General features: G+C 39.8%; 1 protein-coding gene across 2 annotated transcripts in view; it reads right to left on the bottom strand.

Annotated features, from left to right (window-relative positions):
* Window positions 1–7774: 7774 nt before the first annotated feature.
* The window catches only part of LOC148021290 (Got1/Sft2-like vescicle transport protein family), a 40312-nt gene continuing 31425 nt past the window's right edge, over window positions 7775–16661 (bottom strand). The window contains exons 5-7 of one of the 2 annotated variants that reach the window (XR_015694700.1): window positions 8988–9046; window positions 8478–8839; window positions 7777–8321 (exon numbers count right to left, since the gene is read on the bottom strand). Coding sequence is in view for 1 of the 2 variants with exons in the window: in XM_087699147.1 (XP_087555273.1) it covers window positions 8761–8839; window positions 8988–9046 (138 nt within the window). In the remaining variant the exon portion in view is untranslated. Of the gene's footprint in view, window positions 8840–8987; window positions 9047–16661 lie in introns of both variants that reach the window. The other variant, XM_087699147.1, reaches the window with a different exon arrangement.

Consider the following 16661-nt stretch of genomic DNA (forward strand, 5'->3'; position numbering starts at 1 on the left):
AGCCGACTAGGCCAGCAATGGCTAGAAGAGAGAGAAAAGAATCCCACTCTCTGGGGGACCAAAGAGGCAGACTTTTGGCAGAATAAGGTCTTTGAAGTGCCACATTCTGTACAAGGCTATAACTGCCAGCCCATGTGGAGGAAACGGGTGTGCCACATTAGCATGCTCGCCTGGATGGCCTTTTGCAACACCTTACCCTACAAGAGGAACAATCCTATATTTATGGCATACCCTTGTAGGGTAGGAGTGGATTTTGACGCTACCCTCCATGGACGCTATGACTTCCCCATTATCTATAATCCTAACTGTGCCTCTTTTGAACAAGCTCTCCCCTTCACCTTTGAAAGCCTAGACGTTTCCATGACCCACTTCCTCGCCGACTTTTCCTCTTGCCCCGATCCAGCCTTCATAACCACATGTAACTACCTTAGGCTTCTTAAACTCTTACTTAAGCAGGACCCTACCCCACAAGAATGTGGCCTTCCACCCCTCTTTTTGATCCTAACGCCATTGATAGCTACGCCATGATGCGCTTGATGATGAGAGCTAGCCTTCTACCTTCTTTTTGCCTAGCTCTTCTTGAAGATATGAATGATAGCCAGTTCACCCGATGTAACCACCCCTTTCTCTCCACCACTTCACTCCATGTTCGCATGAATCTCAAGGGATACATGGAGAGCTAGCAATTTTTGAGCAAATCTATCCGTCCCCCTTCTCCACCTTACACTGACGATGAAAGTTAGAAACTGGCTGTCATCCTTGCTTTTTTTAAAAAGAAAAAATAAAAATAAAATAAAATAAAAATAAAAGAAAGAAAAGAAAGAAAAAAAACACATCACAAATAGAAAAAGATATCGAAAGAAAGACCCGCATGAAGACACAACCAGGACCACACAAGACACGATCATTGCACCTAGGGGTCCTCAGCTTAGGTATGTCCAGTGGCTTTGGTCGTTTGGCTCCACTCCTAACCCCCTAGCCCCTTTTTGACCCCCCATTTCATGCTTAGGGCACATCAAGGAGGGTAGGACATACCTAGGGAGGTAACACTCACCTATGGTTAGACCTGTCACCCTACGCTACACACATCGCACCTCCCTACCGCACGAACGGGTCCTCAAGTGTGGAACATCACCTAGGCATGCCTCTGGTTAGACCCAGCTCCCCGTTCCACTAGCACGAGCACAATGCACCACACAGTAATGTAGACACTCCCCTTAGGTAGAGCACCACACCTCCTTTCAGGTACTACAAAATGCGGCAAACCACCAACTTCGGAGGCCCCATCATCCACTTGACATCTGATTGGCTTCTCCGTCAACCATCATTGCCAAAGCCTCCAAAGCATCTGAGTCCACATATGGCCCTACCATCACCTGACCAAAAACTTGCCAACCGCCTACCCTTTCTCAACAAACAACTAGAAGTGCCATGGGACTGGCACCCGTCTCGGAGGGAGGTAATGTTAACCTCAATTTGAGATGGCAGAAAAATCAAGGAAAAAGCAAAAAAATGATGGAAAAAGAGCAAAGGACTAGAGGCGGCCCCTAAAGCTGAGCTAAGGCAAAAAGCGTAATTTTAAATGAAAGGCGCCTCAAAAAACTCTAAACACTCTTGTAAAAGAGCGCCAAGCTCCCTCCTGTGCCATTTGTAAGAGAATAGACAGGTATAGGCTTAGGGCATGAAGCAAGAATAGGGAATTAGAAAAAGGGACCTTGCCACAATGGCCAGTCATGTAAAAAGAAATGGGTGCCCATGGGATTTTAGAGCTTTTATATAAAGTTCAAAAAGTAAATGGAAGCTCATTCTTTGGTATGTGGCTAACAAGAGTCCTCTCTTCTTCTCTTCTTCTCTTCACCTTGCTGGTGTGTGTGCTCTTGAGAGAGGGAGTGTGAGAGTGTGAGGGAGTGAGTGAGTGTGTGGGAGTGAGGGATCAAGAGGGTGAAGCTCTTCACCATCTTCTCTTCTCTCTTCTTCTCTCTTCTCTTCCCTTCTCTTTTCTCGTGCGCGCAGCTATGGTAGATGGAGCTTGGAGATGGAGGAGACTGAGGATGCTTGAGCTAGCATCTAGGATCGTGGAGCTACCGATGTGTGCAAGAAAGGAGACAACTCATTTCAGCATCAACGTAAGCTCACTACACCCCAAGAGGATCGATGCCGCATTGGCTACGTGAGAGATAGCCATGAGAGCTCGCTTGAAACAATAAGCGATCCGTGGGTCTTGGCAGTTGAGCGTGAGCTCCCACTACACTTATGTTGAACTTACATGCAAAGTCATTATTCTTGTTGATCTTGTCACCCATGATCAATTTTACATTCATGTTTTTTGAAAAATTATTCCTAACTAAATTCTAGTAGATTCATCACAATAAAGTAAGAAAATTTACTATTTGCACACTACCATGTGAAATGTACATCCACTATATAAGTATCCACTACTCAGGGGTAATATAACCGCCCCCATTATTGAGCAATAAAGTCATCCACAATATGCATCACGAAACAAGAACATTTCCTATTGATGTGTCTAGCATGGATAATAAACATTAAGTATGTTCAACACGATCAAATGCAGGCTCCAATGAGTAAACAATGCTCAAACTCCAACTAACATGAGCACAACGCAAATGTAAACAATGTCCATAAATATAGTTATTTTAAAAATCCCACAAATTAGCTAATTTTAAGCCTCAAATCTCCAAATCCTTCTAATGTAGCTAACAACAAGCATGTGACAAAGAGATTGTAGATCTAGTCTTGCCAAAAACTAGGAACATATAGTACCTATTTCAGCTTACTACTGCTCCACAATAGTCTCTACAATCACATTTTTCTCTATTCTACAATGACGCACAGCTATATGTGGTGAGGCTTTTTTATCTTTTTTTGTGTTTCTCATATTGATTTTTCTATAAAATGTTGTGAGTAAAATACTACAACCTTGTCTACCGATCCATCATGAGCTCGATTCCACATGTATGTTTCAATCTTGATGACAACTCCCATGTAATGCTTTTGGATCCATATACTTGATCCAATACCCTAAAAAATAAATTCACTTCTTGGTTTACCTCCCTTGGAGCTCCAACTGTGAGAATATGGGTGTATGATTTGCTTTGTATTTAAGTTTTCTATTTCACTCGAAAGTAACTTGTGTCTTGTAAAGCCCTTCTCTATGAAGGTAAGAGTTTCTTCATGCTCTCCAAGGCTTCTTCTTGGCTATGTCTTGCTCCTTAGTCTCTAGTGTTCTGATCCTTCACTTGTATAGCTATGCAATCGCTCTGAGCATCAGATATGATTGTGCCAACCTCATGCTTAACTCACTTACACCTGCACTTGGCCTCTTGATAGGATTTGATAGCATGTCAAGAGATTGGTAGGTACCATGTGCACACACACATTGGCAAGATGAGGGGAGCTTCTTGGGCTCTGCTCTCTTCTATTATTTGAGTGTGCTTCTCTTGAAATGAACTAGCTAGCTTATATATGTGGGTCACGTGTGTGTGTGTGTGTGTGTGTGTGTGTGTGTGTGTGTGTGTGTGTGTGTGTGTGTGTGTGTGTGTGTGTGTGTGTGTGTGTGTGTGTGTGTGTGTGTGTGTGTGTGTGTGTGTGTGTGTGTGTGTGTGTGTGTGTGTGTGTGTGTGTGTGTGTGTGTGTGTGTGTGTGTGTGTGTGTGTGTGTGTGTGTGTGTGTGTGCACGAGACACACACAGATCATACACACAAAAGACGATGATGCAACTTGTCCCAATTATTCAATCTACCTATCTCGGATGAGCTAGTGGGATACAGCCTGACATTCTCTTTCCCATAGCTCAACAAAGTGCACTGCCACGGGACCCAAAAGCACAATCCCTTTATATATGGTGCAATATGTTCTACTCCAAGTCTACTCACATGTAGATAAGGTGTTTTTACCATAGCCTTGTCCATTTTTTTAATAGACCCCTCCACTATATAAGAAAATTTAGTTTGGTTATAATGTCTTGCATTAGAAATTGTCCATTTATGCAAACATTTTGTCTTTAAATGCTCAAAATGATAGGTACATTGTCTGATAGTAAGCATATGAAATCAACTTCCATAGTGGCCCCTAGACGAAGCCAATCCCCCTCTCTAAAGTAGTACCACTTATTGAACCTTGCCCAATAGCTCCAAGTCTATTCACTTGTAGATCAAGAAAGAGAATTAACATTTATAAGCAAGTCTGCATGACATCAAGTTTGAATGTAGCCATCTACACCCTTAGTTTACCATAAAAGCCAAAGTCTAGTCCCAACAAACCTTACCATAATATAACCACCATTTTACTAATGTGCTCTTTCAAACTACCATCTAACAATTGACTAGCAAAACTCTAATGGATATTGAGACTTCTTCTAAGCATTGTGTGATAATATGCTAATAATGGTCTAATAGATTGGTGTAAAACTCTAATGGATATTGAGACTTCTTCTAAGCATTGTGTGATAATATGCTAATAATGGTCTAATAGATTGGTGTAAAGTGATGGTCCAATAGATTAGTTTCTAAGATACACCGCACTCACATCAAAGTTTGACCCATTGCACTGCACATTCAATGAAGATTAAAGTGGACCAAAGGATGGGTGCCAATTTTTTTATATGCCAAAACCACTACCTTAATAGTCAACATCATGATGTTGCATACATATGCACATGTGCATAAGTGCACTTGACAAGCAAACCCATGACAATCGTTATACTTACAAATTTCACAAGCCTCCATATCATTATCAATGGACCAAAGGATAAAGGATATGGGCTAGTTTGTTTTATAGGCCAAAACACTACCTCAATCTGGTATAAATTATGCATTGGCTATATCAACATCATGATTTTGAATCCACATGCACATGTGCATAAATGCACTTGACAACAAGCAAACCCATGACAATTAGTATACTTACAAATTTTACAAGCCTCCATGTCATTATTAGAATACACTTGAAAGAAGATACTAAAATGAATGGATCTATTTATGTTATAACCAACATATAGTATGTTGAGTAAAGATAATAAGAATAAAAACAACCTAACGTAGACAACCTAAAAAAGTGATGCTTGCTTAATTTGCACATACTCCAAAGGACATGAATACCCTTGGCCATTTTTACTAAATCTATTATGGTACAATAAGGACATTGGAATTGTGCTAAATCTTACATCAATCTCAAGGTACTGGTGGTTACAACTCCTCTAGCTATGCACCTCAAGACATAAAAATTGTGATAAACCTTTGAAGAATCTTGAGTTACTACTTGCAACAACTCTATTCATGTCCCTCCTATTAGATTGGAGTTTATGTTTTCCCATTCGCAATGTGTTAATGCTCCACTTGGTTTGTGTTGATTTATACTGTTGATTACTACTTTTTGACTTAGAGAGGACTTCTTATGCAAGTATTCGAAGGTCTATACATTGTCTTAGTCGATCCATCAATCCACATTCATGTGGTCAACAAGCATAGCTTTGATAAATCACAAACATACTTTTTTTTGTGGCATGTCTACTTTTACAAGCATTCTCAATCTACAAGGATTGGTCAATATGCCAAGCAATATATTCTCGCAGTGATAGGGTATTCTACTAAACAAATAGAAACAAAGCTTTCTAATACGTCCTTGCTTCTTTCATTCAAACTACATTTCATAGATTTATGTGTTGGCATAGAGGGCCATATGATATAAGTGAGAAATAAAAGCCCCGTGATTTGATGTACACACCATCACTCAAAGGTTAGCCTTTTTATAAATATTAATTATTTCAAAGTTTATATCAATCTCACAAAATACAAATACACATATGATTAAGAAGATTCTACAAATAAGTTACAAATGTTGAGCAATGTGTAATAAAGTGATTGATCAATGAGGCTCCTATAATATTTTTACTACTCCCTTCCTAGCCATTAGCAAATACAATAAAGCATAGAAGAGAGCACAATGAGTAATTACATATAAACATAGCACCTTTAACTATAGGGAATATTTCAAAATGTTAAGATTTCAACATAAGTGCAAAACTACAAGATCTGTAAGGCCATGGTAGGTACAGGATCCTTCCGAATAGAATTTCTTGCATGGTCACATGTGAGCACTTGGAAGCCTACTTATTGCCTTGCTAAAACCTTTCCTTAAATGACCAAAAAGACATCTATTTGCCTTGCTAAAACATTTCCTTAAATGACCCAAAAGATATGTATTTGTTAAGCTAACAACTTGGAGTAGATAATTTAAGTATACTTTCCAATGGTGGTGATTATGACAACACAACCATCAAGTCATTAACTTGACATGCAGCTGCTAACCTATCGTCAATAGGAAAAATCATATAGGGAAGGTTTACTTTTGCTCATGAAATTTCACCATATATTTGTAAATCTCCCTACTAATATCTTAAGCAAGCTACTTTAAAACCTAATGCCCATATACTTGATCTTTTCCACATTTGATGGCAAGCAGTTTGCATCATTTTCCAACAAATTATGGCTTTTTCCCTTAAGATTGCCTCCTAAGAAAGGCATAACAATAACATTTTGTGTCTTGTAACTCATGATCTTTATAAAAATAAAAATCTAAATGATCCAAATTTCCTTAAACGTGACAAACACCAAACCATGACTTGTTGAAATGATCACGATGCTACTAAGGTCTCAAACATTTGTAGGTGGAACAAGGATAATGTGCATACTTTGGCCTATAGCATGACTTGCACTATGCTACTCCCCAAGATAATCTAGATATAGTTATGCAATTGTTGGTGCCTTATAACCCAGAAGAAAGGTGCAATAATAATCTTAAAAAAAATGACTTATTATACTAAATAAGTTCACTGTACCCCATGCATCGTTAAAATACCAAGTAAAACTTGTAAAAGTGTGTAATTGCCATGTCAAAATTTTTGCTTATTAACATTTTCCTTGCAACTTGCATGGACACACATGCAACACCAATCTCATGCTCCATTGTACAAACTACAAAGAACAAGCCAATTCAAAAGCCCAAAATACTAATAATGAGTGGTAACAAAAGATAGAGGACATTCACTAACACCATACAAACTAAGCATTCTACAAGCATCAATTGAAGCACCATTCCAAAATGATGAGGTATGACTCATGTAGCTCCAATAGCATACACTAGCTCTATTGCATCATTAAACAAATTGCCACAGTAAGAATCTTTAAAACCTAGCATGTTAAAGCATTTAATAGATAATTTGTCAATACTAGAAGAGAGGTCATTGAGCTACTCCACATATAGGCATATTTGAAACATAATATGTTGAGTATTTACTAGATAATGTCCACAGTGGAAGAGAGGCTTGGGAGCAACGAAAATGGGGAGGGATTTAAGGTATAGCAAGGTGTAAACAAGGTAACTTCTAGGCTTGAAGAAAGTATCAAGTAACATCATCTCACATTAACAAAGGCCACTACGTCTCTAACAAGCAAAGAGTGTCGTAATGGCTCGTCATGATCAAGTGCAAAAGGCCAAGAGATCGGTTGAAGTTTAATATGGAATTGAGGAAGAACATTCTAATTGACCAAAAAGAAAACCCAAGCAAAGCACTCAAGGCAACTATAAACAAAGAAGAAGGAAGAAAAGGAAGAAAAATACAAGGCTACAACATATCACAAAACTATCGTGCAATCAAGTCATAAACTTGTTATGCACTACTCCCAAAAATTATCTCCAAGTCCAAAGAACTGTAAAAATGCAAGTGCACCAAAAATGTCTCAAAATCCAATGTTTAAAGTTTTATAGGTTGAGTTCAAAACACATCACTATGGCCTACCATGCCAAGCCAAAACATCGTAAGAACCATACAAAAAACCATAAATACAGCCTCCTTAATTGTTGTATCTTTGTGCCTAAGGTGGAAAGTGTGAAGCAAGCATGCACACTCCACCTCATTGCTTTTTGGCTCTCGTACACAAATTGTGGTTGTGAGGGTGGTACCAACACCCCAAGAGCTAGACTTTCAAGAGTCTAGCAAGTTAATGAACACGTGACATGTTTTGGGGTCTCGTCAATAAAAAATGAATGGAATGGTATGGCATGCTTTCTTTCCTTGCTTGTGTGGCATGTCCTGCGTCCTTAATACACTCTGCACAAGAGGGGTTGCAAAGCATCTCATAAAGAATCCTGTGGGTATCTGATGGTGTGGCACCACCTTTTTGGTTCACTCATCAAGATAGGTTTAGAAACTCTCTCTCTCTCTCTCTCTCTCTCTCTCTCTCTCTCTCGGGATGTTTTACTTCAACGCGTAGTCCCAAACATCAGGCAATTTGATTGGTCTGCAAACAAAACAGCAAGTCTGTAAAAGGAGTTGCCTACCCACAAAACGATGTCATTTCAGGTGCACAGAAAACAGGTGTTCGTGAGAAATCACTGCTTGATTGTTTCTTTGCAAGGACCTCATGTGCCTAGGCTATTACTAAAGATGTGATTACCTTTACTTTCAAAGTTCCTAAAGTCCTGTCGAAGCTGCGTGTGGCACAACCCTTGTGATGAATTGGAGGCCTTATTTCAACTTCACACCATTGATACAGCACCATTACACAGCCTAGGAGACAATGTATCCCTAACAACTATGAATGTACCAATTGAGATTGACTTCTTTTTTATTGTACCAACAAAGAACCCTTCAAATTTGCTTCCCAGAATTACAGAAATAAAGATACCCTCACTCTCAACATAATGTGACCACCTCCACATTTCACAACCATTCAAAATCTATATCTCAGTGTCCATGCAGTTGGTAAGGCATCTCTTGGCTGCTGCTCTGGCAAAAGGAATGTAACTTAAAGCATACCTGCACGTGAAAATCCCCAGTTATATTTACAAACCAGAACTGTCTTTGTGGAGAATATAATGGTGAATATATTTCTTGCCCCTGATGTTTTAGGAATATGCTTGTCCACATGATCCAAAGAAATAAAGATACGGTTTCACATGCTTACCAAATGAGGGCACATAGCTCCACAATAACAGCTACGAATGTTATGATCAAGCTCCTCAACTGCAAAAGTGAAACAGAATAATAGTCACAGCCCCTTCTAGTACTCCACATTCATCATAAACTTATTAATTGTATGAAGCAGTAACATTATTCATAGGCAGTATGAGTATATAAAATAAAACCTCTAGTGTACTAGTTAACCAATCTTTAGAACACCCAAACTTCAAATTTTGGAAGAAGGAACGAATGCTGCGAGCTGATTTCTCATGATCTAGTTTGTCATTGCAAGGGCTCTACAATCTCAAGGAGGAACGGTCAAAGATGGCCCCAGAACCCACAATAGCTGAAAGAGTGGAAGTGGCTTTTTGCTTGGTTTTAACAGTGGTCTGACTGCACCAACCATACCACTGACCGACCAGGTGGTCAACTGGGCACCAGCTATGACTACTGTCACATCGTCCTCGTCTTCTGTTGCTGGCTCAACTGTATAATGCCTGCCATCACATCGTCCTGGTCTTCTGTTGCTGGCTCAACTGTATAATGCCTGCCATCAAGGCTGAATTTAGTACCTGGCTGAATGCTGCTAGTATTTCTGACTGAACAGCCTTCTTAACCTTATCAAAGGAAAGAACAGCCAACTCAAGCTTTGCCTCATCTTAGTACAATCAGATTAGTCCACCATACCATATAAAGTCCACACGAAAATTTGTATGCATCTGCCAAAGGCTTGTTAACTCCAAAGTAAAGCTGACAAGAATCAGCTTGTGGATGATCTTGAAAGAGCCTAATTTCTTGGGAGCGAATATGGAACCCGCTTTCAAAGGTGGATGCTGCCTATACCATCTGTTAAATTAATTTGCCTAATGATTTGTTTCATAATCTGGTCACAAATCTCTTCCAATATAAGGAATCTACTATCATGAACAAGGCTATCGGAACAATAATGAAGCTAGTATCATGCGCCAGGCTAAGGAAGCTGCTAAATAGCCCCCCCTTTTTTTAGATTATTGGGGGTTTGTTGGGATTTTTTGCCTTTTAACTGATGAGTACAAGCGGAAATAGAGAGAGCACGCACATCAATCGAGGTGCTGAACAGTGCTGAACAATGAGTGTGAGAGTAAGTCGACCGATAGGTGTGTACCAATGTGGTACATACAAAATAAACGAATGTATTTATACTTAGGGTGCAGTACACTTACACCCGCTAGGATGAGTTCACATGTGTGAAGTAATATATAGACGGGAGAGCATAAAGGGTCTTTACACCCAACAGCCTCCCACTTAAAGGTCCTAAGCGAACCTTTAACCAACTCCCACAAGCCTAATGCAATGCTCATGTTGAGCCTTTGCAAGACTTTTAGTGAGAACATCTGCAAGGTTATCCCGTGATGTGATCTTAGTCATTGTGACTAGACCATCATCCAAAACCTGTCTAATAAAATGATACCGAACATCAATATGTTTGGTACGTGCATGAAACATGGCATTTTTAGCTAGGCATACAACGCTCTCGCTATCATATCCAAGTACAGGTGTTTTGGTGGGCAGCCCAAAATCCTTGACCAAACAACCAAGCCAAACTGCTTCTTTTGAAGCTTCAGTGGCTGAAATGTATTCAGCCTCAGTGGTAGAGAGTGCTACTATCTTTTGCAATCTAGAGCACCAAGAAACTGCCCCACCAGTCAAGGTAAAGATGTACCTGCTAGTAGACTTGCGAGTATCCAAGTCCCCTACGATGTCTGCATCACAATACCCCTGCAAATCCAACATACCCTTGCTATAGCAAATACATTTTCTTTGAGTGCCCTTAAGGTACCATAAGATACATTTCACTGCTTCCCAATGTGCTTTGCCAAGATTTGACATAAACCTGCTTGCAACTCCCACTGCATAGGCAATGTCAGGTCTAGTGGCAACCATAGCATACATGAGTGAGCCACAAGCTGAAGCATAAGGAACACCCTTCATAGAGCTAGCTGCCTTATCATCTTTTGGGCAATGTGCCTTGCTAAGCTTAAGATAAGGTGGAAAAGTTGCACCAAGAGGCTTAGCATCAACCATAAAAAAACGATCAAGTACTTTGCTGATGTACTTTTCTTGTGGGAGAAATAAGAGTTGCTCTCTATCTTGTGTCACATGCATACCCAAAATATGTTCAATTGCACCCAAATCCTTCATAGAAAAGGCTCAATTCAGCTGTCTTTTCAATCAATATCTGGCTTTTATGCTTACCAACAATAAGCATATCATCCACATAAAGCACAAGTATAATAAGGCTTCCATCATCAGCCTTCTTAATATACAAGCAGTGATCTGCACTACTTTTAAATCCATGTGAGAGTATGAAGGCATCAAACTTTTTATACCATTGTCCAGGAGCTTGTTCCAAACCATACAAGCTTCTCTTAAGCTTATATACCAAATGCTCTGCTCCTTGTATAACAAAACCTTCACGTTGTTTCATGTACAACTCTTCTTCCAAATCACCATGCAAGAATGCAGTTCTAACATCCATCTCATCAAGTTCAAGATCCGTAGATGCTACAATGGCAAATAACACTCCAAGAGTGGTCATTTTGACAACAAGAGAAAATACTTCCTCGAAATCAATGCCCTCCTTTTGTGCATAGCCCTTAGCCACAAATCTCGCTTTGTATTTGGGTTTGCCATCCACACATTTGATTTTGTAAACCCATTTGTTAGGAATGGATTTCCTATCCTTGAGCAATGTAACCAAATCCCAAGTATCATTCTAATACAATGACTTCATTTCTTCCTGCATAGCTAGCTCCCACTTTTTCTTCAATTCACATGATAAAGCCTCTTTATACATAAGAGGCTCACCTTCATCTATGAGCAAAATGCAATCAAAGAAGGATCAAATATTTGTATAGGTCTTCTACCACGTGTAGACCTTACCCAATGATCTGTGTAATCAGGTAATGGATCCACATCCAAGGGAATGTCAAAGACCTCATTGTTTGACTGTTAAACTACATGTTCAAGTTACTGTAATACAATTTCAGGCTGCTGTTATTCATTCTCAGCATGCTGATTTTAGTGCTCTAGCTGATGTTCAGCATCCCCTTGCTGCCCATTTTCATCAGGCTCAATAGTGATACGCTGATTGTCATAATCGGCATCAAAAGGAGCTGAATTTTCAATGGCTGATGGCTGCTCAAGTGACTCACCATGCTGAGCTTTAGCTTTCTTTTTGTTTGAGTCATTAGATGTGACATTTTTCAGTAGCTTTGACTCATTAAATACCACATCCCGGCTGCATAACACCCTTTTCATGCTTGGAACCCAAACTCTATAGCCCATTTCACCTCATCTCCAAAACCCATGAAGATGCCTCTATGAGATTTCATGTCAAGTTTGGTTCTGCTATCAACACATACATGTACATAGCATTCTCAGCAAAAGACCCTTAAGTAGTCATATGAAGCAAGCTTGCCAGACCAAACCTCTTCAAGGATGCCACTTTCAAGTGCACGGTGTGGAGATCGGTTGCAAATATGCACTGCGGTTTTAAGTGCCTCCCCCCAAAACGATTGCGAGAGATTAGCTGTGGACAACATGCACCGAATCTTCTCACATAACATGCAATTCATTCGCTCAGCTGCACCATTAGATGATGGATTATAAGGAGCTGGAAGCTCCCATTTGATCCCATTGACATCACAAAACTTATTGAATTATTTAGATATATACTCTCCCCCATTATTTGTTCTTATGCATTTTAATTTTAAACCCTTTTGAGTACTAACTAATGCATAAAACTTTTTAAAAGCATTCAATGCCTCACTTTTCTGCTTAAGCAAGTAAACCCATAGCTTTCTAAAATGGTCATCAATAAAAGACACAAAATAACGGTAACCACTATGAGTTTTTATTGGCATGGTGCATACATCAGAATAGACTAAATCCAAGATACATACCTTCCTAGAGGCTCCATGAGAGTATGGACTCTTTACATGTTTACCAAAAACAGTCATCACAAAAGTCAAGCTTTTGAGTTTCTCACATCAACTCTTCCAAGTGAAAATAGTGTCCGCAAACCCTTTTGGCTCATGTGTCCAAGATGCTTGTGCCATAACTCCATGTGTGACTACACTTCAACAACTGCAACAAACTTTCTAGGAAGTGCCTTGCAGTAGAGATAATATAGAGTCCTCTTTTTACCACCTCTAGTGAAAAGCATAGACCCTTTCTATATTTTTCACATTCCACCACCAAAAGTAGTGAAGTAATCTTTGTTGTCTAGCTACCCAACAAAAAGCAAGCTCTTTTTTATGCCAAGTACATACCTAACATCATAAAGGATCAATTCCTGACCATTTTCAAGGGCCAAGTGTATAGTGCCTATTCCTTCAATATCACGTGCATGATTATTGCCAAGATAGACTTTTCCAAGATTACCTTAAGAAAAAAACACTTCAAAGATGGAGTTACATGAAATGAAGCACTGCTGTCAACAATCCTCCATGATTGTGACAAACCATCATGAGCTCACAACAAAGCATCTATCGCATCTGTTTTATAGATATACATGTCCTCCACTGTCATAGCATGTGGATCTTTTTCTTTAGTGGTAGAGCTGCTATCCTTATCATTCTTTTTGCCTTTTGCATTAGCATGCTTCTTGCATTCTTGTTCCTTTTTAAACTATTTGTAACCGAGCTTTTTATGTCCTTTGCGGCCACATTGATAACAAGTTACACATTGCTGATTTTCCTTGATTTTGCTGCGATTTTTATTCTTATTTGCAGCATTAGATCTTTTTTGAGTTCTTCCTCTTATATTGTAGACTAATCCACTGTTTTCCCCACTTGCCTTTTGTCTAATCTCTTCATTGAGAATAAAACCACACACACCATCAAATGTCAAGTTGGGGTTATTGCTCAATGACACAACCAATGCTTCCCATGAGTTGGGCAAGGTCATGAGCAAGAAATAGCCCTCAATTTAGGATTAAAAGCTGGCAAGCCTACATCCTATAACTGACTCAAATACCAGTGAAAGCATTCAAATGCTCTAAGGCAGGCTTAGACTCATCAAGCTTCAAGTTGACCAACTTTCGTTTGAGATATACTTGATTGACAAGAGTTGTATTCTCATAAGTAGCCTTGAGTTTCTCCCAAACTACATAGGCAACATCAAACCCCTTTATATCAACCAAGATATCATCTATGATAGCCATTTTAATGTAAGTAATGGCCTTTTTATTCATTTTAGCCCAATCCTCATCTAACAGAGCAACACACTTATGTTCTACTAAAAAAATTCAACTGTGGTAGTGAAAGCTACCTTATATTCAGCTTCACATGACGATGTGGCAACAGTGGACTGTTTCTTGCTAAGCCAAGATATGCAAGACGAGCCAAGAAAGAAACAATTACCACTAGTGGAGTGACGTGAATCGTAATCACCAAACCAATCAGAATCACTTTAAGCATGTAACTGTAGTGATCCCCCCTTGGCATAAAGCAATCCAAGAGATCTAGTACCCTGCAAGTAACGGAAAACACACTTAACAGCTTGCAAATGTGACATACGTAGCTGATGCATATATCTGCTAAGGGCTGAAACTGCAAATTGTATGTCTGGCCTAGTGTTGCATAAGTAAATAAGACATCCAACTGTTGGAGCATATGTGTGTATATCAAACAAATCATTGTCACAGTTTAAGTCCAAGTTCCATTGGTGTACAAACTGGCTTGCAATCTTGTAAGCCAAACTTCTCGAGAAGTTTACCAATGTATCTTGACTGTGATAACCCAATACCTCTAGCATCATGTATGAACTGAATGCCCAAGTAATAGTACAAAGACCCCAAGTCTGACATGTCAAAAGTTTGCTGCAAATTTTGTTTAAATGTTGAAATCTAATTAGCATGTGTCCCTGTAAGCAAGAGATCATTAACATAAAGACAAATGATCAGCATGGATCCCCCCTCTTTACATACGTAAAGGGTAGACTCAAATGAGCTGTTTATGAACCCTTGGCTAAGCAAGAAAGCATCTATCTTTGCATATCAAGCTCTAGGAGCTTGTTTCAAACCATACAAAGCTTTTTTCAGCTTGCAAACCAAGTATTCCAAGCCCTCAACTGCAAAACCAATGGGCTGTTGTACATATACTTCCTCATGAAGTTCCCCATGTAAAAATGCAGTTCTAATATCCAACTGAAGCATAGTCAATCCATAATGAGCAGCCAAAGCAACCATAGACCTGATGGTCGTCATACGAGAAGTAGGAGCAAATGTCTCCTCATAGTCAATGCCTTTTTTCTGTGCATAGCCTTTAGCTACAAGCCTTGCCTTGTATTTGTCAATGGATCCATCTGCATTCCGTTTCAGCTTGGAGACCCATTTTGTTCCAATGGCTTTCTTCCCAAATGGCAAAGACACCAAATCCCATGTTTGATCCTTAGTGATAGAATCCAATTCAGCTTTCATTGCTGCCATCCAATGCACACTTTGTTGTGCATCCTGAAAGCATTCAGGCTCTTCTTCATCAAGGGTGCTTGCTGCCATAACAAACTCCATGGTATGTGCAGTATCATGCATACGAACTTGCCTTCTAGTACGACCAGCCATGGGTGCATCCAGATGACTATCTTTCATAGTCTGTAAATACCATCTAGGCATTTGTCTTGCCTCCTGACTCTGCATAAGCTCTTGCTGAATTTCAGTTTCAGCACTTTGCTGAATATTCACATCAGCCAATGGCTGATTTTCTGCATTTTCCAAAGGAGTAGCTGGCTGAACATTGAGTTCACTTGCTGAAACTCCAGCTGAATTACCAAATGTAATAGGCAGCAGCCCTTCAAATACATCACACGCAGCCTGATGTGTCTAAACTAGCCAAGGACAATTTTGATTTTTCATCAAATAGTACATCCCTACTGACAAATACCTTTTTCGAAACAGGATCATAGAGTTCGTAGCCTTTACTCTCACTACTATATCCCATAAAAATGCATTTAACAGCCTTGTTATCCAACTTTTTCCTAAGTACCTTTGAAATATGTGCATATACAAGGCCCCAAAGGTACGAAAGTGTCCAACAGAAGATTTCCGACTGTTCCAAGACTCAAAAGGTGTAATTTTCTTCAAAGCTTTGGTGGGGCATCTGTTCAAAACATGGCAAGCACACATGACGGCTTCCATCCAGAAACTGTGAGGCAAGCTCTTTGCCTTTAGCATACATCTCGCCATCTCCATAAGTGACCAATTCTCTCTCTGCAACCCCATTCTGCAGTGGAGTATAAGCAATAGTGTACTGATGGATAATGCCCTTCTGCTTCAAAAAGAAATTCAGCATAGAGGAGCTGACAGGGTGTTTGAAGACAAAACAAGGACTTTGTAGCAGGCAAGGGCCCAGGCAGGCTGGTGATTGTTTGAAGTGGGAACAAGTAGATCAAGCTACTAAGGCGGGCAGCACTATCAAGGCTGAGGGTGACTGAGCAAGAAGCTCCCGGAGGTTGAGCGAAGCTGGGCAAAAACCTGAGCAGAGCTGAGCAGGGTCAATGCTACTCTGATATCAAATGTGAGGGAGGACAGGATCGAAGCTCAGCACAGAAAACCAGTAGACAGTAGAGAGTGAAGCACGACACTCAGTGCGATAGACTGAAAGAGTGTAAAACTGAAAGTACAAGGTACAACCCTTAA

This window comes from Lygodium microphyllum, chromosome 18, assembly GCF_053477565.2.
Source record: "Lygodium microphyllum isolate KBCC chromosome 18, Lygodium_microphyllum_v1.1.10, whole genome shotgun sequence".
In the NCBI taxonomy this organism is placed as follows: Eukaryota; Viridiplantae; Streptophyta; class Polypodiopsida; order Schizaeales; family Lygodiaceae; genus Lygodium; species Lygodium microphyllum.